Below are 26,130 nucleotides of genomic sequence, written 5' to 3'. Positions count from 1 at the left end.
CAAACCTTTACAGATGATACTTATACTTCAATATGTATATATACATAAAACTCACGACGTAACATTATAAAATCTGTTCAAGTTATCAATATCATGACGTATTTTAATTTATTAACATATTATATATGATTTTATGTATGTGTATATATATTATATATATATATAGGATGTTTCTAAAATACCGCTCACTAATCATATAGCATTATTCCTGATAAAAAATTGAGTCAACTCAAACGCACGTCCTTGTAGAAAAATACTACTAAGCACTAGGAATATTTTGAGGCACTACTGTACTACAGCACTACTCATTGTCAGCACTACTGTACTACTACACCAACGCAGTAGTGCTGTTACGTAACTATTGTTAAGTCACATTTTAAGTATTAAGTATTATTAGCTAGTAATAATTATTATTAGCTCGTTCACAAATAAATAAGTTGACCTGGTATATGCTATTTAAGAATTTGTTTTAAGTATAAAGTTTTCTACATATATTTTCCTGAATATTCCTGAAAACCTTATTTTCGGCTATTCGTCTTATTTGCTTCATCTATTGTTTCTTCCCTTTTAACGATTTTTTTTTGTCTACTCTTAAGTGTCCTTTTGAAATTCAGTCTTTCAAATATTTTATATGCCTCACCTCCAAACGGATTCTCGAGTCATCGTCACGTACCTCAATTTCCTTTATCCCTTTCACGTATACTTTTAATACTCAAAAATCTCACGTTATTGATTAGAGTTGATAGAAAACTCCACCTCTTAGCCCTTGTAGAAAAGTACTACCGAGCACTAGGAGTATCTTGAAGCACTATTGTACTACAGCACTACTCAGCACTATTATACATATACTACTACACTATAGCACTACTGCGCTGATAGTAGTACAGTAGTGCCTCAAAATCTCCTAGTGCTCAGTACTTTTCTACAAGGGCGGGCATATCCGTGCAAGCTTCCTGAGAGATACCAGGCGGCAACGAACTGTGTGACGGAATTTTCTAATAAATGCGTTATTACCGAGATACAAGTGGTGGACCGTTTTCCCCGAGGATCCTTGACTCCCCGGTTTATCCTAACTATCAAAAAGAATTTATTATGAAGGTATTTGCTCATTCGTATAACTATCATTTATATATATGAATTTGCTTATGTTTTTGTAATATTCGTCAGATCTAATTCCATTAAATTTTTTAAAAATGAGATTTCTTAAGGTAAATCTACAACACCAAATATTCTGTTTTACATCTTTGATGCACTTTGATAGCTTAAAAACTATCCGTTACTGAGCTTCCACTAGATTTTACTCGAAAGATTTTTCGATCTTGCTTCCGTCGATAAAACGTGAACATTTTGTAAACGAATATTCTTCAAATATTCATCGAGAGAAGATTAACACGTTCAAGTATATTTCGTTCTCAAATTCTTTTCATTTCGACGGATTATGCAGTTTATTCTGTATCTGTTCCAACGTTTTGCCTTTAGTTTCAGGTATGTAGAAAAACGTGAATAAAGCACCAACGAAACTGCACGCGGTAAATATCCAGAACGGCGTATGCACACCGGCAGCTTCACTTATGATCAGATATAAGTTCGTCACAACAAATGCTGCAATTGCCATTGTCATCATGCCTATCATAGTACCGAGAGCCTTTACGTTCATGGAGAACAATTCGCTGGCCATGGTGAACGGTAAGGCCGACATACCGAGGCCATACATAATTATGAATAGGATTACACCTGTAGCGGGTAACCACGTTATATTACTGATATCCACGTAATTGTATTGAAGATGAAAATATGTTGCGACCATGGCAGTGGAGCACGCCGAACCGATGGCAGAGATCGTCAACAATAATTTCCTGCCGCTGCAATCGGTGATGAACATGCAGATGATTGTACAAGTTAACTGCACAACGCCTATTATCATAGTAAAGTATTTGCCCTCCAGATTACTGTCCATCTTATCGAAAATTATTTGAGCATACTGCAATATGGCTTGAGAACCACTCAACTGTTGAAATATGGCCAGGCACATCAAAGATATTAGAGCTCTGTAAAATTATTCAATTGAATTTATCAATTAAATCATTGATACTGCAGTTAATAAAACGATAGTTTTAATTTTACTAAAAGTTATTATAACTCCGAGTCTCTTAAATATTATTAATAATAAAATTTTTTTACTTATCTAATATTTTACCAATATAATTTAATATTAATTTATGATGTCATGATAAGAAAACTGAATATTTCATATTGATTCGCGAATAACCGCAAACTGTTTGCTGGCAGATTGACAGTAAATTTGGTTAGAGTCCCACTGCAGATCCATAGCAATCTGTGTGTTCGCATTAAATGCAGAATCTAATATCGACAGAGTCTGCTGATATGTTATACTGCAGTAAATTGATGGCAGAGAGCAAGCAGAATAATGCGCGGATAATGACGACAGACTGACAGTGGCAGTAGAAATCGAGCAGGAGTTGCAAATCCCGCTCGTTTTTACCGCAGATCCGCATTGTAGCATATTAAACAAGTATTGCCATATCCCTGTTTAAAAAATCAAAAGAAACGATAGAATTTACTTTTAAATCGGTATTTTATGCTTATGAATCGGAAATTAACAAAAGAATATCGTAAATCCACGATTCTCTGTCGTTTTCTTTCATAATTATCCTATATTTGTTAGATTATCGTTCTTTATCATTTTTTTTCCATTCAAAATCGTAGCATTTATCGTCAATCCATAAATAATTCTTCATCGTTTCGTTTCATAACTTTACATGTTACATTTTACTATTTTTCTTAGTAAACTAAATAATGAGTATTATGGAAATTTATAATTTTATAAGTTTCGATGTCTGGTAATAATATTTCAGATACTATTATATTAACATATTTTTACACACATAATTTTCAAGAATTATCAAATTTCTAATTAATTTTTGTTACAGAATTAGAAACGCGAAGACACTTTTATTTACTGTCGTCTTCAAACTTAATTTCAGGATTTGTTATCGAGGAATCATTTTATTAAAAATATTAATGAAGAATCTCATAATGCTATATACGCGTTGTATGTGTGGTATATTTTACTTATAAAGAAATAGAACTCCGCCGGATTCATTTGATAACAAAACCACGTAATGCTCGCGTACATTCCGACTTCCATTGTTTTACAAGATATGTTTTGAATTGTGTAACATTCATGCATGATAAATATAACAATACTTTTTAATTATAATAATGTGATGCAAAAATATTCACTTTTATTGTTGTGACTGTATAATCTATTACACAATAATTTCTGTTGTAATTTTATAAGATAAATTTTGAATCATCCGTCGCGTTAAGAAATTATTAAAAATAACAGATCTTCTTTCTAAATTATAAAGAATAATAAATTCCTATAAGATTGCTATCATAATTCCATCCGGATTAAATCCGTTTCCAGATAATGATAAAAAATGATAGGAAACGATAACACTTCTTTTGGAATATAAAGAGTAAAACGATACAGACAAACGATAAGATTTTTGGCAGATATTATAATAGATTCCTATCGTCTTTTATCAGTTTTTTAACGGGAATTTCCGGCAATTTACCGTGATCGTCGGATATAAATATTACAAACTCATCTATGTGAAGTTTGATATCTTTCTGTCATCAGAAATTAATAATATATTCTGATTAAAATTTATCTCTGCAAATTTTGGCTAAAATTGTTGACAGATCTGTATTTTATTTTGCATCAGTCTACACTAGAACTCTCTCATTTTTGCCAAATATCAAACATATATCTATCTCACTTTAAATTCCAAAATACTACTAGTACACTAGTACAGCCACAGAAAACAGATCTAATAATGATAGATGAAAATGTGATGTCTTACCTGCGATTTCCCAACACAAATAGGAGTTCACGGAGTCCAGCTTTGTTAGCCAAATCGGCTTTTACGGATTGCTCAATAGTATCTGCCTCTTTGTAGACATCCTGTGTGCCTCTCAATTCAACAAGGGAGTTTATTGCTTTCTGCTTGGCGTCGCAGCGCATGAAGTAATACGGAGATTCTGGTAACCAGATGAAAGTGACCACAAACAGGCAAGGTCCCATCAAAGAGATGAGGGCGAGATTTCTCACCGAAAGGAACGGACCTATTGTGAACTCGATCAAAATACCAAGTTTCGTAGCGACTATCAGCATGGTTCCCAAATAACCGCGAATGTCAGCCGGCGATATCTCACCGAAATACATCGGCGCGATTGTAACTATCATGCCCATAGCCACTCCGGATAAAAACCTCGATATATATAGATCCTGCGAAGCAAATATCTAGTTTACACAACACAAGCTACCATATATACTTGCTTACTTATTGTAGGTCAGTATAGCTGCCCTTTGAACTCGTCATGAATGTATAGCAGCATTTTTTTATTTCAATGTAATCAAATGAAATACAAATCACGTTGTATGAGCTTATCAAATGAAGGCTTTGCTAAGAAGAAAAACATTTCTTGTTAATTAAAGATTGAGATTTTAGGTTTGATTTCATATTACAACGAGATAAAGTCGCAAGAGAGTCTGGAATTTAAACTGAAAGTCGCGAAATATTTAAAGAGATTCAAGAAAAGTAGATTATATGCTAGAGTTATAATTTAAATGTACTGCTGAAATGTACATACTTCTAGACTTTAAGAAATTGAAAAAAGAACTTGAAAGAACTTTGTTTGAAAGATAAGAACAATCAGGATTCTGAATATTATAAACTAATATAATATCTATCGAATTGATATAATTACTCACAAATATTTAAAATTTTAACTTTTAATGCTTTTATAATTTACACATCCAACATATTTTGTAAAAGTATTCGGATGTTGTACTCAATAAATGTGTATAGCTATCACTGAATTACCCACGATGATGTTGCGAAGATTATCAGTAACCAGCCAATTATCGAAGGCACAGCCGAAGATAGCATAGTTTTTTTTCTGCCGATGGTATTTACTGTTAATGCAGAAATAATACAACCCGGAGCAGCACCGAGAATAAATAAAGATGTCACCCAAGAGATTCCTGCCAAGTTCAAACGCACAGGATACCCAGCATCATCACCATTTATCAGTAAAGGCATGGATGGCGATGCCCACCCCATATTTAACCCCGCTGACAGCGAACCTAGATTTCCTATTAATAAATATAAGGTTTTTTGAAGAAGCTTTAATATATATCAAAAATTTTATTAATTAAATAGAAGAAGACAATTTTTATAAAGTTAATTTATAATGATTTTTTATAGATTTTGTTTGAAAAATTGTTCTCTCTATTCGTTAATTTCACTAACGAAATTTTTTTAATTCTAAGACGTTTATTTCTACAGCTAAAGAAATATTTTAATTTAAAATTGGCTTAATAAAATATTAAAGTCCATGTCTGACAAGATTTTATCCAATTTTATCCCAATGGCGTACCTGCTATAGCAGCGAGATATACTTTCTTCATGTTTTCGATACAACCATTTGTCGCGTACAAATATCAAATGATCGAGTTGTAACGATGATAGACGAAGTTCTTATTTAGATGTAGATAATATCTTATCAGCTTTATCTAAAGTGTATCAACAGATTAATATCAAAGATGCCATTAGCAAACAAAACAATATTGAATATTAATGTCCTAATATTTATTAAACATTTTATGAAATTGTTAGGAAAACTAATTTATTAGTTTCTAGATAATATTGATTTTAATATGATTCTTTAACCAGAATTTATAGGTAACTTAAATAATATTTAAGACTATATTAAATATAGTCGTTTGAACTAATCAAAGAGCCATATTAACATATCTTAGAGACATTACATAAGAAAGTCTGGAAGTAAAAACTGGAAATGAGAACATTATAAATGCCGGTCTTAATGGCTTAAGATGTTCTGATTGATTTATGATCTTAAAACCGTACTTAAGATAACTTTGAATATAAAAACCGACTATGTGAGAAAACCAACCTGTGATTACGGATTGATGTCATTTATGACATTTTAAGGCTGTACTTAATTAAAAACCGTCTTTTAAATACGCATTTTTAAAAGATTCAAAAAATATAATATAATCTGTTTTCATCATTAAATATCGTGTTGTGCATCAATTGTGTAAATTTATATTTTCAATATTTTATATGTCACATATACATATATGTATATATTTAACATATATATATATATTGTAAAATATTAATAAAATAACTTTGTTGGTTTCCTTTTATCATATTATTATTATACATATATCAGAATATCTCGTATCTGAATTAAATAATTATCAATATTATATACATATATAAGTATATATATATAGATGGATTAAAAAAGAACAAATAACAAAATGCCAACAAAAAGCAACATAATTACTTTGTAACATTTTAAAGAAATTTATTATAATTAATATATAAGCTTACATATTAATCTTTCAGCAAACTATAGTACGTTAAATATTTAGTACTAGATATATACGTATTAATATCAGCACAATATTAATATTAGTTGATATATTGACAATAAATGAACTTTTCTTTTCTCTTTGACAAACATAAATTTAATTATTCCAATATTATGTAACATTAACTATACTCACTAAAACACTGCACTCTTAACACAAACTTTACATAGTATATTATCTAAATATTTTATATTATAAATTATTTTTATATTATAAATTAAAAAAACAGTTCGTGTATTCGTTTCAATTAGTTAAAAAAATTAATATTGTGTCAATTCGACAGTAAAAAGTTATCACAGATTTATGGAAAGTTTTGGAATATTGTGCGCAGTTTCTTATAATTAAAAAATATAAACTATTTATAATAATAACAAATATATTCTTCCAATTTTTCTAATTCTGAAGCATAAAGAACTTTTAGTTTTGTTATAATTTTTTAATAAGCATATTCAAATATAATATTATGAGTTAAACTGTTACTTTGAAAAACAGTCTCTGCATTATAATTAGTAAAGGTTGATAAAACTTTGAAGATAAGTAGATGAAAGTAAAGTCGATAAATAAAATCTCGTTGTGGCACATTTAGACAAATATCGCATACATTATATTTTAATAAAAAGATGTATATGCTTTTACATATAGTATATATACATCCCTATTAATTACACTAATTTTATCTTATAAATTACATTTTTTTTACGAAAAGGTGCATTTAATAAGCTTACAAGCAATTACGCAACGTAACATTTACAACAATATTAAATCAGGTAATGTGTTGTAACTATTAAATACTGTTTTGTAATAAAATTACAACACATATATAATAAAGAACCACAGCCGATGATCGTATCTCATTTTTTCTTAATATTTTCATAACAACATTGGTAACTCACACAAACACTCCGTGAATGATATTTCCTTTAATAAATATATAAAATTCACGACAGAGTATTATAAAATCTGTTCAAGTTATCAGTTTTTAAGTTAACGATGTCATGATATTCTTGTGACATCAGAACATGTTCTATATATACGTATAATTAAGTAACCAGTTTATTCTTATAAAATTTGCGTTACTTAATTATTGAGGAATTTATTTTTATGCAGAATTCATATACATATTATAAATTCGTACACAAAATTTCACAAAATTTTACCGACATAAAGGAATACTATACCTACCGATAAAATGTGTACATACTAAAAAATTTTTATCAGTAGAATTTTGTAATATTTTGTAGTAGAGTGAGGCACTCTCTCTCTCTCTCTCTCTCTCTTGTTATTTGCTCACCCTTGATTTTTAATTTCTAATAAAATAATTCAGAAATAAATCAAACAACAAGGTATCATCAAGAAAACAAACGTCAACATTCTCAGAAACTTTTTTTTTCATTATACAAAGTAGTACTTCAAACGCTTACTGAACAAATTTTTCCAGATGTACTAAATAAATAAAGACGAATATTACATAGAGAAAAATATAATACATTTTTAATGATATAAATAATATAAAAATTAATGTAATTACTTTGCATGTAATACAATTATAGTTGATTTGAAAATAATTAACATATTTACTGAGGTAAAATGAGAAATGTTATATTAAGGAAATATAATTTAGTTATGTTCACACACGCATGTACGCACGCATGTACATTCATACACATGCACACGCGCGCGCGCGCGCACGCATGTATGCTCACACAATTAATGTACAATTTTATAAAAATGTGATGATAAAAATAAAACTTGAGATATTCGACTATATAATTCTCTTTAATAGCGCGTAAGTTTAAAAACAACCAAACTTGTTTGAAAAGATGCTGAACACATTATAATACATTACTAATAACTAATAAATAAAAACACTAGTTTATTTTATAGTTTAATACGTATTCTATTTTTCGTATATGTACGAACCTATTTGTTCATTCATGTAATTATCACTCGCATATATATTCATTATATTTTATGTACATATCCGTTTTGCACAGATTCAAGTCCTGATTGCACTTTACACTACTCGCATAGCTGCCATAACTATTTTCCAGACAACGTAATTGTCGTCGAGTTAAAATAGTGATGTACATGTATAGTGATATATGTATGTTCCATTTAGTAAATGTAAGATGTAAAATCTAATATCAATTCTTAATGAAGTTTTCTACAACGATACGATATGGTATAGAACCATAAAACGCACCTTTCTCTGATTATATACGATGTGGCTGTGTGATTTTTTATGTATACATATATATATATATATATATATATATATATAAAATATTTAGAACAAATACAAAGCTGTTTGCAATTGGCAAGATTTTTTGCGGTTCGTGTAACATATTTTTGTTCAATAAAGAAAGCGATTCGCCGGAACGTCGATTGCACCGCGACAGCTACTGGGTGGTGGGTTATCATCATCGGTATTGTTGTGCTGTCTCAAAGGTTTTGTTGGAAGTTGACTACGCTGTGATGCCTGAGCTCGACGTCTGAGCTCCTCTATATAATCCGTAGTGTCATCCCCTATTAATTTCTGTAAACGTTTACTTAAAGTCGACAATTCGGGCTTGTCGTCTTCATATATCCCATCATGAGCTCCCGATTTTTCGTAGAACAATATATAGGGTGTATCGGGAGGTTTCAAGCTCTTGAAGTCTTCAAACGTAGTTTGGGTTACAAAACTGTCGTTAAATTTATACCAATTCTGCTTGGAATCGCAAGCATATGTAAAATAATGTCCATAATCCATACTATATCCAGAATGCACAACAGCAGCATATAAGTGATAAGTTTCAGCTACAGTATATGGTATCGCTGATACTGGCAACTGTATAGTATCATTATATACTACTTTATGCCGAAGTTTCGTCCTTAATCGAGAATCAAAATCATATCGGAAGTGTTTCAGCGTTAGAATCAAGTGTGCGGGTGCTTGCAGAATCGTAATGATCCTCTGCGCGTCGCATAATTTCGTACACTTGTCGCATCGATACTTGTTCTCCCCCGTAAGTTTCTCCGGTGTGAGATAATAGTTAATGAGATCTTGAACGGAAACTTCTTGCTTCTCCTGTATCTCTTCGGGAAAACACAACTGCAGATCGCGAAATTTGTCTGTATTGCGAGAACTAGTGTCACATTGTGCGCATTGATAAGTGATCTGACACTCTCCGCCCAGTACCCTGTGTACAAGAGATGTGTAAGTGCCTGCTTCTTCGCCGCCTACGGATTGTATACCGCTGTCAGTCGAATCCGAATGAGAATCGCTAAGTCGTTGTCCTAGCTCTTCACCTGTTACAAAACATTCAAACGTTCAAGTCAAATACAAAATATATCATTTAACTGTGATGTAAATACAAACAGTAAAATTGGAAGATTTCGCGCGCGCGCGAGAGCATATATATAATTTATTTAACTATGTATAAACAAAAGTTACCTCGTGTGAAATCCGCCAATGATTGTGTTTTCCGTTGTAAAGCCAAGCCTTCTGTTAAATCTTCTTCAGTTGTCCAACGTTTAATACTACTTTTTGTTGATTCCATTGCCAATGTTACGTCGTCTTCCTGTTTCTCAATTTTACATTTAAGAGTTGCTGCGCTATCATTTCCTCCACAATTTGAATTAGCAGATTTTTCTTGCTCGTGCAGGAGATCCAAGAGATGACTAGAAAAAGAGATTTATTAGTAGTTAGTTAAATATGTATATAAACATATATATATATATATATATATATATATATATATATAATGAGAAAATAAATATAAATTTTACTGTTTTATTTATGAATTTTAGTAACATTTAATTTGTATTTATGTATTAATTTAATAAATAAAACTTTTTAATTTTATAATTTGGAGCAAAAATAATACAAGCAAAACAATATACTAACCAGAGAAATTCTGAACTGTCCTGTTGCTGTCCAGGTAAAAAATATGTTGGTCGTGACGCTCGTAATATCTCGGTTGGTGCCAAACATATTCTATTAGAATACAATAGTAATGCAAACAAATTCTGAAGTCTCTCCAGCAAAGGCGTTTTACCAGATTCATTTAAAGAGCGATAATTTAATACTTCTTGGCAGAACTGTCTGGTCATTAATAAGGCTTGCAATACACTATTCATATAGCAAGTATTTCCCAAATTGGACAGCCCAACTTTTCCAGACAATGGCTTTTCTGGTTCCACAATTGGTTCAAACTCTTTTGTCTCATCTATCCACACTGACTCTCTGCAAAGTTCTTTGACAACATGCATTCGCGGTAATACGGGATAAAGATAGTTATCTGTATTTCCACATGGCATACAAGTAGAAAATCTCTTGCTATAAACTTTCATGATATCGACCAAATTCTGTATGCATTCTTTACTGGAATCTGAATCTTCCTTCATCAGGTCTTTTATCAATGCCGGTATCCTTTTAACTACATTCTGAACAAATGACAATGAGCTTTGCCGCTTTAGGATGTAAAATATAATGTTGGAAGCATTTTGACGGATTACTGGTACTAGCAATATGCTGCACATTAACACTAGTATATCTATCGATGATTCTGTAAGTTCAAGAAGAGTAGAGTACTTTTGTTGTTTCTCTAAACCACGTATAAATTCCATAATCCAAACGCTCAGTCGATCTTCACGCCATTTCGGTAGCCAATTGCACAGAACTTTTAAAGCTTGTATCAGTTGATGGTCGGTGTGGGACTGAGACAGGATCCAGTCTACTGCCTGTGGAATAACAGAAGCTTCTACAAGCTGTAATATGGTAGCGAGTCCTGGGCCTGGCTCCTGCTTTCTGTTTGTATCAGATATAATATTGTACAAAGTTTCGAGACAAGTAAACATTGGATTGTCGCGCTCGCCGTTCTTTATGTTTGAACACAGTCCCTTGAGAAAATGCTGTATCTTAGTGGTGTTGTCATAGAACTCGGATATTTTTTTCGGCTCCAAGGGCATCTGAAAGGAAGACAGACTTGTGACTATTGCCTCGCAGAGCTTCGTGTGATTCGCCGACCGGGGCAGGTATGCTGCCCTGTGTTCCGCCAATGTATTGAGAAGCTCAGTCAGGTGCGACATGTCGTTGATATCCGTGTTTCGCAGCAGTAGGGCGACATCGTTCGAAATGGGATTGATGTTGAAACGTTTCTCCAAGATGTGTCCTGATATCCAGGCCATGATTTTCGGCACCTCTGACACGTTCACTATTTTACCACGGAGGATATTCCTCAGGGTGTCCTCGCAATCGATTAACTGGACGAGTTCACGGTCCTGCAAGTTCTGTAGCATCAGCCAACCGTCACTAACGGCTGCATTGTCTCCAGACACTATCAATTTCAGACAATGCCCGATGTCGTTCTTCAGTACGTGTTCGGTATCCATCTCGTTAGCCGATCGCGCTCCAATTTTTGCCGCGACTTATCCTAGCTTAGAATTATTAAAGACGGAACAATTAACCTTCAATCGACGATGAGTCTCGGGAAAATCAAAATTATATATCCCATGGTGATGAAAAAGCGTGAAGAAGGAAAAAAAAGAACAAGTACTACGGCATGAATCATGTGCTACTCAAGATAATAGTTGGATGGGATGGGAAGATGCATCGTAATTTACGAATGCCAGGCATTGCAGAAACATCAGCTAGGGAATAAAGTGCGATTTGTGCCCATTGCACGCTGTTTAGTGCAACACTAGCTCTGTTTTGGCGGCACTCAAGTGTCTTCGCTCTCTTTTTTTTAACATAAATATATACTTATTTCATTTTAAGTTCAAATATTTGTCGGGATTTCAAGCAACGATCTAATGTTAATAAATGATGTAATCCTTTCTAAGGTTACTGTTATGATGATTATCGTTATCATGATAATAAAGAATATATGATTAAAAGGATTAAATTATTTATTAACTTTGAAAATATGTTAATTGATTTTTACTCAATTACATTTAAAAAAGTATGATCTTTTGGGAAAAAAAAAACTTTAATTCCAGAATGTAGTAATAAGAGGAAAAATTTGCAAAAAGTCTTAACGTTTAAAAACGATTAAAGGGGAGGGCTGCAATAGACTAAAATACAGCTAAAAATGTTACGAACCAATCAGAGAGTCGTATTAACATTTTAAAACATAAGACGATCTTGAAATAAGAACGGACTTATAAATACCTGCCTATACTATTGCATTTCGAGACTAAAATCTGTTAAGTAAAATAAATAAATGAATAAATAGATAAATAGACGTATAAAAAACTAAATTTTACAAATAAACATACGATCTATTTATATAAGGAATTTTTTGAGCATCCAATAAGAGACCTCGCTTCGTGGGGAGAAAGATGTCGCCACTCGCCAATAAAATTTCCTAGCCGCAATTTGTTCAGGGACAACGATGGTTGGCCGCCGTTGGCGACGACGCGATCACGTCCGAGAGAGTTTCGTGTTCGAGCCTCCTGTCCGGCATGGAGCGCGAGGGAGCGCGGCCAAGAATAGCGTGGAGCACGCGAATCTAAGCCGTTCCGTAAATGAGTGCCTAGCAGAGGTGGTGTCCGACCGAAGGCGATCGTGCACGACCGCTCCCTCCGGGTAACCCCGTCAAGGCGTGAGACTCCGGCGCGATCGACAATAACACTCGAACGGGAACACGGGCCCCGGGTGTGCTCCGCTCTCTCATATCATCTCATATATGGAGCAGAATCGCGGGAAACGCCTGTTTCACGTGTCGTATCGCGCGCAGTGAAACGCGAGTGTGTGCGTGCGTGCGTGCGTGCGTGTGCGTTCACGTAGCGCAGTCGCCGCCACCGTCGTCGTCATCGTCGTAATCGTCGTCGTCGTGCAGAGCAAAGTGGAAGAAGCCTCGAAGGGCGCGCGGCGAAGGGCAACGGGCAAGGAAGCGAGGGGGAACGAAACGGACGAGAGGATAGGCTGCGAGGGAACGGGAGCGGCGGGCCTAAAGAACGAGTGCGAGTGAATGAGGGAGCGAGCGTAAGCTTGCATGTGTGGTGCGCGGCCGCGCGTGTGTGCCAAGCGAGAAGAAGGAGAGAAGCCCGTGCGCGCGACAAGAGGAGCGATTATAGGAGCAGCCTGCCGCTTCTCTGCCTTGCCCCCTTGAGAAGAGGAGGACGCGAGTTTTTTTTTTTCTTTTTCTCCTCGCCGTCTGTCGTCGCCGCCGCCACCGCAACCGCCGCAAACGCCACCGCCACCACCACCGCCGTCCTTGCCGCCGCCGTCGTCGTCGGGGCAATGTCTCTCGAGACACGTTCGAGCTCGGCCCTGTTCAAGCGAGCCGAACAGCTCAAGCGTTGGGAGCAGTCCGAGACGAATCGTGAACCCACGGAACCGCGCCAAGTCGCGCGCAAGATCAAGTTCTCCGCTGATATCGTGTTCCTGGCGGCGTGCGCGGCCAGCGACAAGGAGGAGGTCGTGCGTCTACTGCAGAGGGGAGCGGACATCAACACTGGAAACGTCGACGGCCTCACCGCGTTGCACCAGGTACTGCTTAAGGGTGCTTCTCGCTGGACACGCGTCTCTCTCGTTGACACCTCTCCGGCGTCCCACTGATTTTGACAGCTCTTTCAAGTCTTCCCCTCCTCCTCCCCGGAAAGCGTTCTGCCATCCTCCCAACGTCTTCTTTCCTTTATCCTCCCTCCCTCCCTCCCGCGTAAATGTAATTCTGCAAGATGGCTTCTACGAGCTCCAGCTGTCTAACGCCCGTTTCTACCAATGTAGATTAACTTTAACCCATGACTACAACAATGAGTTATTTGGGCCTGAAGTGAATATTTTTGGATGATTGTATATATAATCTATACGATTGGTATCATGGAGTTTTAAATTGTATATGTAAATTAAACTTTTTGAACCTTCCTTTATCAATTATTATAAAAATTATGGTAAAACGAACATTTACTTCTATTCTGTACTTACTTTAAACAAAATTATAACTTTAGAATTTAGATATAATTTTTATAATTATAGTTGAGAGTAATCTTGATTTTCACATTTACTTTTTATCTATTTCTAAGGCCTGGCAAGTTCCATCAATGTAAGATTAACTTTAATCTCAGTTTTTAATTTAACTGTTTATTTTTTTTTTATTTTTACAATTAGAAGAAGATAAAGCGTAAATTGAACCGAGATTAAAGTTAATCTTATATTGGTCAACCTGGGTCTAAGAATTAATCAAGGATAAAGAGTAAATGTAATTGAAAGATATGTCTATTTCTATCCATACAGACTAACTTTAATATTCGTTTAATTTACTCCTTCTTTTTAGTCGTTAGGATAAAAAAAGAACGAAGAGTAAATTTTAAACTGATATTAAAGTCAGTCTATATATTAGAGATGAAAAATTCAAATTAATCTACATTGATAGAAATATTAGAATGGGTATAATTCGCGACATTCGAATATTATCCACGGGGGTGTGTTTACGATTGCTGTCGTCGTTTAATTTGACGCCGGTGTTGAAGGAAACAGCCCCCCCCCCTCTTCCTCTCTCTCTCTCTCTCTCTCTCAATCCCATCAAAAGACCGTGTCACGCCGATCGCAAACGTAACGTCTGCTTTCAGACGTTAATTACTATGTTATATGTATTAGTGAGGAGGTTACTTTAGGTAATATGTCGCTTGTGTAATCGAAATGCTAATAATTTTATTGCAAGATGTTTTGACGTCCTGCATTTAGCTGCCGTGACTCGAATGTATTATATTCACGCAATCAGAATAAACATGGAAATATCATGATCTTTTGTTTTGAATATGCAATTAACATTTTAATAATTGAGTTTGTATTTTATTTTGAAATGCAACATTACAACATGCTGTTTGATTGTCAGTCATTTTATTTGGCATTCGTCAAAATTTGATTGTTATTAATTTCTCTTCTGTTCGTTTCTATTAATATAAATAGATTAACTTTAATCTCTGTTTAATTCGCTTTTATCTTCTCCTACCTCTAAGAATTAGAAAATGATAAAGAATAAATTAAACCGAGATTAAAATCGATCTGTACATTGGTGGAAATGGGCCTGACAGAGGAAATATATGTATAAAGTACACATAACGTTGTGTATCAAGTTTTGTTAGATTTTAAGCTCCAAGCATCACGAAAGTATAATTCATTGAAATAAAGGAATCATAGAATTTTATATACAAAATGTATTCTAAGAATGAATTAAATTTTTTTTACAAATGTCTATTATTTATTCTCTAAAAGTTTATTTAATTACATAATAGTAGTATGCTATTCGATTTCTCAGAAATATTTTATTTACTTTTCCGTTTTACGTTGCCTGACAGCTGCAATTCACAAATCTTCAATTTCAAAAGTTAATTGCTATTATAATGAACAGTTGTTTTAGAGTTAATTTTATCCCATTTTTTTTTAAATATTATTTACGTTCGTTAAAATATATTGTTTATTTTATAACACATAGTTTATATTCTCCTTTGTGAAGCATGCTGACAATTGAAAATTCTTATTACGTCTGTTGGATTACGAAATAATAACTGAGACCAACATATTTTGATTTAAAAAAATGGATGTATTATACATATATAATTGTGTTTAAAACAGTATATATTTGATTTGTTATGTATTGAATAATTTGATTGCATGATTGTTTTACATTTACTTAATAATTTTAAAAAACTTTCTGTAATCTCAATATTTTTCTCTCTTTTGCAACAGTTTGTCAATTGCCATTTATCTTTTAGTTAATTGTAAGTTCTAGTTGTTAAAAAAATCAAGAGATTGAAATTAAAACTTTATCGTGAAACAAAAATTAATTCTACGTGCTGATTTTTAAAGAATTTGTAGCTATAATACCATTCTGAGACATGCTTAGATATTATAGAGCCAATTTTCATATTGATAACTTTTTTTCGCGAGTAGTAAGCTTTTACGAGCAATCTATTTTTGGGTGTTTCCGAAAGCGGATGCAACTGGGTAATCCGGGACATCGTACATACATATATACCATAACGGTTATTACAGTACTAAGTAACTAATGAGGATATAATTAATGAGAAGAAGAGGTCGGTTGGCGTGTAAGAATTTCTGAGGAGAAAAGAATAATTATATCCTGCAATAAAAAAAATTATTTAAATAAGCAAATCTCGCGGGTTATAAAAAATCATAATGCGCGATATTCTTTTTAATACAAAATTACAATTATAAAATAATAATAATAATCCGTTTTATGTATTTGTAAATTATTATATCTCTTAACGCACGTTCGCTAATTAATTAAATTAATTAACAACCATTAACGATTTCTTGATGAAACTTAAAGAAACTGTAAAAATGTAGCGCAATATAATGACATAAATGTAAGGAGCTATTTATTGTAGTAATAGTGGTAGAGAGTCTTATACAAATCTTATTAAATGGAATAACATTTTCCATAACGTGAAGCGATATTTATGGCTGTTATTTAAGCGAGAAGGAAGGAAGTTAAGGCATTTCATGGATTTGCGAAAATAGAATGTGAAAATACATCAGGCATCAAATGCTATTTATAGCTCTCTGTTAGAAGTCACAGGCTGCAGCATCTGTGTTCAGTTTAAATTCTCTGTGTCTAGCAATGTTGTAACATGTACCTCATTTTTTTTTATTTCGATAATATCAAAATCATGAAAATTTACACACGGAGAATGACATAAAGAATAACTCATACTTTTATCAATCTATTACGAAAAGACTTGGGCGTTAAGTATCTACGAAGATTCTGATTAAATATATTTTATTTCATGATGCTATTTGAAAATATATATGTTGACAATTAATTCCTTCAAAAAAATTATACACATTACAATAAAACATTCCATTATCAAATAGAAATATTTTTTCCATTCAAGGGGTCTCTCTCAAAAAGTAGTGACGTAACCAAAATAGCACATTTATAACATAACGTCGATTCGAGCCTTGGATTGCGACCAGAGTTGACTAGACCGAGCAAAATTGGTGGTCTCGATGCCGAGACCTCGAAATACATCTTGCCAATCGCGCACGCTTTTCAACTCTTGTCCAACTTGTATACTCACGCATGTTGATGTAATCAGCGCGTATGATATATTATATTAACATATTATTATAACAGGCTTGCATTGATGATGACCTGGATATGGTGGAGTTTTTGGTGGAACAAGGAGCGGATATCAATCGTGGAGATAATGAAGGCTGGACGCCCTTACATGCCACAGCATCTTGTGGATTTATATCTATTGCAAAGTTAGTATAGTTTTTACATAACTTTAAACTATTTTTCTTTAGATTTTATACATGTATATAATTTATCAATAAATGTACCAATCACGTGTATTGCAATAAATGGAAAATTGTGTATATTGTAGATACTTAATAGAACAAGGATGTAATCTGGCAGCAGTAAACAATGACGGTGAACTGGCGCTGGATATTGCAGAAAGCGACGAGATGGAAGACATGCTCCAACAGCATATAAATAAAGCAGGTTTGTATTTATATGTATATCTGCAGGATGTCTGAGGCCTCTCTATTGCGTAAAACTTTTAATTATAGATTTCCGAGGAAAATCAGAGCTGGAAATCTTAGTACTGAAATATCTCTGCTGTGATAATTGTACAAACAATTTAACTATGTAAGTGGCTATTAGCCACCGTTTTTCATCACTTCTTTATTCAAGTATTAAGCAGCTTTACAAAGCTATAAGATGTTATACATAAAACTGTATTAAGTATAAACGTTTCATATGTAAAACGTATAAGCACCTAAAATTCAACATCCGGCTGGAAGTTTACACGCTCAGACACAGCAAATCATACGTTGGCAAAGATATCCTCTTTCATTGACCCCTTTTCGTGATGTTGATATAATTTTACGTACAATGTACTGAAATATTCTCTTAAGCAATACCATGTATCATTCAAATCTTACATGTGTAAAACTACTCGCATAGAAATATTTATGATATGAAATGTTTCTTATGAAGTTAATCGAATTTGCTGATAAAATAAAAATTAAACAAATTTGCAAAATACAGATTTATTAAAAAAAATTATAAATTAATAATATACAAAATTAATTTAATTCAATTTTTATAATAAATTTAATTTGATATGCAGGCATCGATTGTGATCAAGCTAGGAGCGAAGAGGAACATTCAATGCTGAATGATGCAAAAGCTTGGCGGTCAGGTGCACCAAGCAAAGATTCCATGCATCCGAGATCAGGAGCCACGGCACTTCATGTCGCTGCTGCCAAAGGCTACATCAAAGTCATGCAGTAAGACATTACATCTTAATTAAAAATAAGAGATTATTTGATGTTAGATATAACTAAACGAATATTGTAGAAAATTACATCTGTTGTATTGAACATATGACGTGCGATGCAAAATAGAATTATTTTAAAAATTGAATAATTATTCTAATATATTAAATGCAGATTTAGGATTGATTCTTTTTATTAAATTCTTTAATATTTATGTGCAGCATATTACTACAAGCTCGATGCAATGTTGATGCACAGGACTTTGATGGATGGACGCCTTTGCATGGTGCGGCACATTGGGGTCAACTGGAAGCTTGCAAACTTCTTGTTGAAAACGGCTGTGATATGGATATGAAAAATTACGCCGTAAGAAAATTAATGTTTCTAATAATTATATAGATTATGTATGGATTAAATTATCTCCTAGCTTTAAATTAATTTAATCTGAATCCAGACTGTGGATTTGACTGATAATTAAATATATATAATTAATTAATAATATTATTCTTTTTTGCCTCTTTTCTCACCAGTATTTTGCTTTTAGGATCAAACTGCTTTTGATATTGCTGATGCAGACATCCTTAAAGCTCTTGAAAATTTGAGAGAGCAACAAGCACTTATCAAAGAAAATTCACAAACAAATAACAAGAAGCAATCGTCTATACCAAAGAAACGGTAAGCAACATGATAATTTTAAATAACAGATTATAAATCGTTATTTTTTTCTCTTAATATACCTCTACATGTTACAGTTTCTCAACGAGTGCTGATAATGCGGTAGCGGCACAAGAATCTACAGAAATCTTTGAAGAAGAAACGCCAAATAAAGTTAAGAAGGTTGAATTAGAGATTCAATCTGATAAAGAAGATTCCAGCACTAGTACAAACAGCGACGTTGGTAAGATTCTATTTGTACTATTTCTTTCAATATACGAATATCTAATCCGCACGTTTACATTTTTTTTCTAATAATATATATAATTTTCGGACTTAATTTTTTTTTCTTTTTTTTTTAAGAGATGATTACATTGATATGAAATAACTATCTACTCTGCAACTTCCATGTTTATCTTTTATGTGAAGGAAAAGGAAAGAGTATAATTATCTTTTGCAAACTATTTTCTCATAAATCTTTATCCTGTTCTCCACTTTTGCGAATCTAATTTATATTACCGTTAACTGTAATGTGTATTTCTTATAACATTGCTGCATGGACAGAAGCAACACGTGAAACACACATGGAAGAGAGTGATGGTGAAGGTGAATCTGAGACTAGCTCAGAATCACACTCTTCCACTTTCTCCAATCAATCTGATAAGTCTAACCACGCGACATGTCTTACAGATGACGGTAAGTTTGATCTGTAAGACCGTTTTTCTCCCTTTCTTTTTTTATGATACCAATTATTGCTTATTATTGCATGTATTATATAAAAATGTGTCAGAATATCTCTCTTAAATGAAACTTACTGGATTGGTTATTGCTTTAAAGAGTGGATTTTAAATCCTTTTTTTTATAAAATTAATAGTGTAGTAAAATATTTGATCAATTACTTTACAGAAAAGAAAAATAGAGTAAACAAAGATGAAAATGCACCCCATAGTCCAATATCTCCAGTTGAAACTAATAAAGTTCCTAATCAGGTAAGACATCTATTGAATCATCTTTATATGTATATATATGTGTGTGTGTGTGTGTGTGTGTGTGTGTGTGTGTGTGTGTGTGTGTGTGTGTGTGTGTGTGTGTGTGTGTGTGTGTGTGTGTGTGTATTTTCGAACAATCTTATATAATGAGCTCTTGTTGCTTATTTATCCGATTTTTCTTTCTTAAGGCTCCAATTTTGCCTCCAAAACAACAGACTGATAATAATGAGGACGGTGTTGTACCATCTTGGAGACGTTCAGGTTCCTTCCGAAATAGAATGCAAAGTACTGAAACTACTAATTCTGCATCTACAAGTATGTTCATTGAATGATGCAATTATATTTCATGAATTTTTCTGTTAAATTATTAATAAACTTACTTAATTATTTCACAGAACTTGAAGATAAGGATAACAATATTAAAATACCAACAACACCAAACAAAGTTAGTGGAGAACCCGATGTGGTATTAAGAAGAACACATAGTTTCGAAACAGATGAAAAGTAAGTTCAATTAAGTCTCTGCTTTATATATCGTATATCATTCTTTTTTTTTTATATTATAAATTCGCAGCTTTATATTTGTAGGAATATTGTGTTTTTTTATTTGTTAATGATATCGGCAGATATTTAATGCTATTAACAGCGGTGCTACATTCCACCTAAGATATTGTATAATATGCATACTCCACGTGTCCGCATTAATTATGAGTCTTAGCGTTTCGTATTTGTAACGTATGTCCCTATACTATTATGATAACTAGTGTAGAGATATGCATGGCACGGTAATGCATGTGATGCAGGTTTTATGAGCAGTATTTGGCATTACGTGCCCGCATCAAGGCGTTCTCGTGCCCTACCCTCCATCGCTGCAATGCAGCTACTCCTACTCACACCAATGCTACGACTCGCTCTGCATCTCTACGCGAAACACACAGGTATATGTCGCATGCCTCTAATGTTGCAGCTTTTACTTGTACAATACCAATTGTAATTATGTTAATTCGGTAATTCTATCCAACTCATTTACCATGATTATACTATATAATATGTAGACTGCTGCGAAAGTATCATATAATTTGTATTATTTGAAAGTGTGTGAGGATGTAACAAATGTGATTTTAATGTTTTTTTTTTATACGTTCTATACTAATGAGCTTTAAATGTCGCTTGTCATTTATTAGCCTAGCTTGAAACCTTATAAAGCTTTAAATTAAATCAGATCAAGATATTAATTTTTAATAAATTCAAAATTAATTATTTATAAAAATTTATATATGCATATTTTAAAATAATTCTTTTTTTAAATATCATATTCTTTAAATATGACAACATTATTAAAATACATATTTTTGATATTTTATTACTTTACAAAATTATCCCTTTTTTTAAATTATTTTATGTTATTCTTACTCTCTAGAAAAAAAGACGTAAAATTAAATTTGGAATTATCAAGACTGCCACAAGGAAGCAATACACTTTCACCAACATCTGCATCTAAAACATTGGCATCGAGTCTATTATCATCTATCACAACAACTACCACTGCCACTACAACAACAAGTCCTATTCCAGTCAATCAAATTCGCAGGTAAAGAAATTTTTATATTAATGATCCACACTTATTAAATATTGTCTAAATGTTAGAAATGACTTTTTCTAATCTATTTTACATAAAATTACAAGTGGACTGCAGTATTTCACTTTTCTTACGAAAGATATTAGCCGCAAAATTTTTTATTCTCTTTCTACAATATCTCTAATTTAATTAAAATCGAATCCTTACATGTAATATTTTTGTGCATATATGTTATTATATTTGACTTCACATCTTTCTACGTGAAGTAAATGTTCTAAACACAACTTTAACTATTTTACATAAAACTATAAAAAATTTTAATGCTTAGATTTTTACTTTTATTACATAATTAATGCTATGTAAATGTTTGGAATTTTCTAAGGCGGGTTTTTCTAGTAGGAATAAAAGCACTTATTTACATCATTAAAATACATTATCACATGTACACACAATTGACACACATGTATTTACATTCTGTATTGTGCGTTATAATTAATGTGGCTGGGTAGTGTTCAACCAGTGGAAGCTGCATCTACAGTTATATCGAATACAAATAATGCAGTAACAACTGCTCCTGGAACTCCCACTACACCAGGAGGGAGCAAGCTAAGTCCAGGAAATCTCTTCAAGAATTTCTTCAAGTGGGTACTCACTGCTCGGAAGATCCTCCTGAAATATTATGACTTTTGCATATTGTCAAATATTTACGTATTAATTACGTTAATTTGTTGGCAGTAGCATGGAAGTTTGCTTTTTGCAGTGTGATTATTCTTTTTATTTGCACATTAATTGTCCTATATATACTTGGATAGTCACCTTGTCCACTACACATACATATGAATTTATTAAATTTACCTAAATATTACCTACTCGTAGCTGGTAAATAAATATCTACACTGCCACACACAAATGCACTTTATTTCGATTTGTCCTGTTAAATATATACTATAAAATCTTTATGATATTTTCAATATAGTTCATCGTAACAAAAATCGATATTCTGTGAAAACAATCGACCAAAAATAATTCTTCAATAATGTTAAACATTACAGCTCTATTATTTTTTTAAATTTTCTACTTAATACCAAAATTAATACACTACTACAAGGAAGAAATTGAAATTATGTATTATATAACATCAAAAATGTACTTGAAACCGAAGAGATATTTTAATTATTCTTTTACAGGAATATATATATTTCCGTTATTTTATGTTATATTTTGAATTATTTGATATTGCTTATAAATTGTGTTGAACATGCTTACTAAAAGTTTGTTTTTATTGCACAGATAAAACAATCTGATAATATTGCGTATCTTGTTGGAACTCGTAAATTGATATTTTATATGTTATTGTATGAATATGTACAGATCCTTCGTTCCACCTGTACGCGATGAAGAAAGTGAAACCCAAAGAAAAGCTCATGCAAAGAGAGTAAGAGAAACCAGAAGATCTACTCAAGGTGTGACATTAGACGAGATTAAGAGCGCGGAACAATTAGTAAAGAAAAAGCAACAGAACAACGAATTGCCGACATCAACACCATCCACGCAGGTAAAAATTATATCAGTATTATTATCGCTACCTTATCGTGTGATTGAAGAAAAGTGACTAACTATCTGATCTGATATGTTCGAAATAATTCTTTTTAAATGGTGTATAAAAATATCAATGAAGACTTCTCCAGTGTGAGAGAGCATTAGTAGTGAATGTAGTGCAACATTAACGATTAAACGTAATAAATTTCATGAAGATTTAATTGAACTAGACGATTGATTCACAATGAAGCACTTGTGTTGCTTAAAATTGGGAGTATATACAATAATATTTTATTTTTTATTATATTCTTATACATACACAAAGATAATGCAACTTAGCATGACAATTATAATTAAGATTATGATTTTTATTCATGTTTTTTTTTTTTTTAAATAATCCAGCCTCCTATTACTACTTCTACTACTACTACTACTACTACTACTATTACTACTACTACCACCACCACCGTCAGCAATACAGCTTCGATCACAGCTACGATAACAACCGCAACCTCCACTACTGTGACTCCTGCGAATAAAGTTTCTGAAGAATCTAATTTACCTGAGAGACGACCGTCTTGGAGATTAAGGGTAGATAATGGAAGCAAGGTGTGTGCGCTTATAAAAAAATCATTATTTATTTACGACTAATTCGCAAATGTTCATGGTTGTCTTTATAATTGATGCCGAAATGCATTTGAAGGTGTAATGTATGGAAGTTTAATTACTAATGAAAAATCACAAATGTCTCATTGTAAAAATCAAGATTTATGTTAATATATTTTGTTGTATAGTTTCAGTTAGAGGATGCTAACAATAAACCTATTGATAATACAACGGCCTATATGAGAAGACCATCTGGTGGAACTGGTGTACCCAGACCATCATCAGCACCCGTGGAAACTATTGCCACTAGTAGTACAGAAGCCACAGTTACTTTACCCCTTAGGAGATCGTTAAAGCAACCTGATGATAAAGGTAAGACTTTACAGAATGTTAATGACGCAATGAATGTAATCAGGAATTTTATGTACATATTAATAGAAATACTGTATTAATTTATGTAGTATTAATTATTTATGTAAAAAGATGAAATTTGTTTATGTTATAGAACAAGATAAGGAAAATGACAGTAGAAACGCACAAGCTACACAAGCAGTTATTCAAAGGAGACGTCGGCCTAAGAGAAGATTTATAGAGTTAAATTTTTTCAAAAGTATTTTAATTAATATTACATAAAAATAAGAAAAGATTTTACATAGGTTTAAAATTTTTTATTAAAAGAAAATGAAGTAAAGTTAACCGTAATAAAAAACATTTGATAAAAATAAAATATATATTTAAACATTTTTAAAAAGATTATATTTTCTTTTTCTTTTTTATAGGAAATTGATCCAGAAAAGCAAGATCTAACTGCTGGTGGTGATTGCGATGATTCCAAAATCAATCACAACGAAGTAAGTAATTTTTTTCAATATAAAATATTGTTGCACAGTGCTGTGTTAATTTTTTTTAAGCATAAACTCTAGTCATCGTCTACTATTTAAAACATAAGGCAGTGTTTTAAATTTAAGTTACTTGATTTAACATAATAATACAAAGATTAGATTATACATATGCATGAGTGATGAATTAATTTCTACAAGAAATACTAATATGGATACCATCGATCTAAAATATATTATCTCTTTATTTTCGGATTACAATTGGTTTTTGTTTTACAAAATCTTTCTAACGCGTCAAACGTCTGTTCAAATTTCGACTTACGAGCATCTTGCCACAGATTTACCAGGCATGTGCCAAAAATCCAAAATTGGATAACGCGCAGTTAAATGACGCAGAGAGAAACACAACACTCGCAAATCGGGCAAAGCTTTGAATATAAAACATTATCTCATTACGGTCTCAATACTGAGACAGCTTTTTGTTTCGCAAAATTCCGACTGTTAAGCGATTACTTTATGCATAAAGAGACGCAAGTATCATGAAAAAAAGCATTTTTTAAATATCATATAATTATTTTCTGCTTTATTCTGGAGACTCCATAATATTCCAGTTTAATTTTTTCATTCACGGGATATAAACGATTTTCATAGGCTACCGAAGCTTCAAGTTATTTTTAGTTTCTTGAAAGAATAGCCTCTGTTCTCGATAAAAATAGTCTAGCATTCATCATTTTGTCACTTATATTCGGGAAATGCGACATTTAATATGAAAATGATTAACATCAACGTATAATTTTGCTTAATTCCAACATAGTGTGTTTCTACTATTCTATTATATATAAATATAAGGTTATCGAATTGGTCTTGATAAAGAGTTTTAATTATATATAGGATCTTAATCGGTAATTGAAGCAAAAAGAAATAATCATGACCTGACTATGTCTAAAAGTATTCTATCCAATACGTTTGAAATACAGCTTTGACATTTAGAATCATTCCGCTTATATATATATATATATATATATTTTTAGCGTTCATGAACATCACGTTTCAGTTTTTTATATATCGATGACAGATTGCTAATGCGTTCTATATAAATCTTGTATATATGTGACAGCTATTATCTAATGTTACGAAATTTATACTCGCGTTTTCTCTGAACTTATTCCTACTATAAAACTAGATATCGTAGT

The 26,130-nt window shown here is 32.5% G+C and overlaps 3 protein-coding genes across 3 annotated transcripts in view; 1 reads left to right on the top strand and 2 right to left on the bottom strand.

Moving 5' to 3' along the window:
• Window positions 1-1,375: 1,375 nt before the first annotated feature.
• Window positions 1,376-5,530, bottom strand: LOC108772678 (facilitated trehalose transporter Tret1). The gene is made up of 4 exons (XM_018538256.1): window positions 5,470-5,530; window positions 4,914-5,185; window positions 3,891-4,315; window positions 1,376-2,048 (listed from the first exon to the last, which is right to left on the bottom strand). Exons 1-4 carry the CDS (start codon window positions 5,498-5,500, stop codon window positions 1,424-1,426), a joined length of 1,353 nt encoding a protein of 450 aa, XP_018393758.1. The 5' UTR covers window positions 5,501-5,530; the 3' UTR covers window positions 1,376-1,423.
• A 3,176-nt stretch (window positions 5,531-8,706) lies between these two features.
• On the bottom strand, window positions 8,707-12,000 carry LOC108772770 (ubiquitin carboxyl-terminal hydrolase 35). The gene is made up of 3 exons (XM_018538382.1): window positions 10,383-12,000; window positions 9,930-10,156; window positions 8,707-9,784 (listed from the first exon to the last, which is right to left on the bottom strand). The coding sequence occupies exons 1-3, from the start codon at window positions 11,867-11,869 to the stop codon at window positions 8,847-8,849; spliced, it is 2,652 nt and encodes an 883-aa protein (XP_018393884.1). The 5' UTR covers window positions 11,870-12,000; the 3' UTR covers window positions 8,707-8,846.
• A 1,721-nt stretch (window positions 12,001-13,721) lies between these two features.
• Mbs (Myosin binding subunit) overlaps window positions 13,722-26,130 on the top strand; it is a 16,929-nt gene continuing 4,520 nt past the window's right edge. The window contains exons 1-19 of the mRNA XM_018538622.1: window positions 13,722-13,970; window positions 17,581-17,711; window positions 17,834-17,952; window positions 18,584-18,743; window positions 18,953-19,097; window positions 19,276-19,406; window positions 19,484-19,629; window positions 19,950-20,081; window positions 20,292-20,374; window positions 20,563-20,689; window positions 20,770-20,878; window positions 21,178-21,312; window positions 21,795-21,965; window positions 22,463-22,594; window positions 23,325-23,508; window positions 23,895-24,101; window positions 24,287-24,470; window positions 24,604-24,698; window positions 24,878-24,949. Of these exons, the coding sequence (XP_018394124.1) occupies window positions 13,722-13,970; window positions 17,581-17,711; window positions 17,834-17,952; window positions 18,584-18,743; window positions 18,953-19,097; window positions 19,276-19,406; window positions 19,484-19,629; window positions 19,950-20,081; window positions 20,292-20,374; window positions 20,563-20,689; window positions 20,770-20,878; window positions 21,178-21,312; window positions 21,795-21,965; window positions 22,463-22,594; window positions 23,325-23,508; window positions 23,895-24,101; window positions 24,287-24,470; window positions 24,604-24,698; window positions 24,878-24,949 (2,712 nt within the window). The remainder of the gene's footprint in view (window positions 13,971-17,580; window positions 17,712-17,833; window positions 17,953-18,583; window positions 18,744-18,952; window positions 19,098-19,275; window positions 19,407-19,483; window positions 19,630-19,949; window positions 20,082-20,291; window positions 20,375-20,562; window positions 20,690-20,769; window positions 20,879-21,177; window positions 21,313-21,794; window positions 21,966-22,462; window positions 22,595-23,324; window positions 23,509-23,894; window positions 24,102-24,286; window positions 24,471-24,603; window positions 24,699-24,877; window positions 24,950-26,130) is intronic.

Source organism: Cyphomyrmex costatus, unplaced genomic scaffold (genome assembly GCF_001594065.2).
Source record: "Cyphomyrmex costatus isolate MS0001 unplaced genomic scaffold, Ccosl1.0 scaffold193, whole genome shotgun sequence".
Classification (NCBI taxonomy): Eukaryota; Metazoa; Arthropoda; class Insecta; order Hymenoptera; family Formicidae; genus Cyphomyrmex; species Cyphomyrmex costatus.
Note: the sequence above shows the minus strand (reverse complement) of the source record. Positions and strands in the feature narration are given on the sequence as shown.

Bases quoted from the DNA above. Each gene is read 5' to 3' on its own strand.
- LOC108772770 (XM_018538382.1), bottom strand. From the start codon at position 11,869: ATGGATACCGAACACGTACTGAAGAACGACATCGGGCATTGTCTGAAA. The intron at 10,157-10,382 runs GTTAGTATATTG...CTCTTTTTCTAG, and splicing joins GACAGTTCAGAATTTCTCTG to TCATCTCTTGGATCTCCTGC. The intron at 9,785-9,929 runs GTAACTTTTGTT...GTTTTGTAACAG, and splicing joins ATTGGCGGATTTCACACGAG to GTGAAGAGCTAGGACAACGA.
- LOC108772678 (XM_018538256.1), bottom strand. From the start codon at position 5,500: ATGAAGAAAGTATATCTCGCTGCTATAGCAG. The intron at 5,186-5,469 runs GTACGCCATTGG...ATTTATTAATAG, and splicing joins ATATCTCGCTGCTATAGCAG to GAAATCTAGGTTCGCTGTCA. The intron at 4,316-4,913 runs GTAATTCAGTGA...TTTGCTTCGCAG, and splicing joins TCTTCGCAACATCATCGTGG to GATCTATATATATCGAGGTT.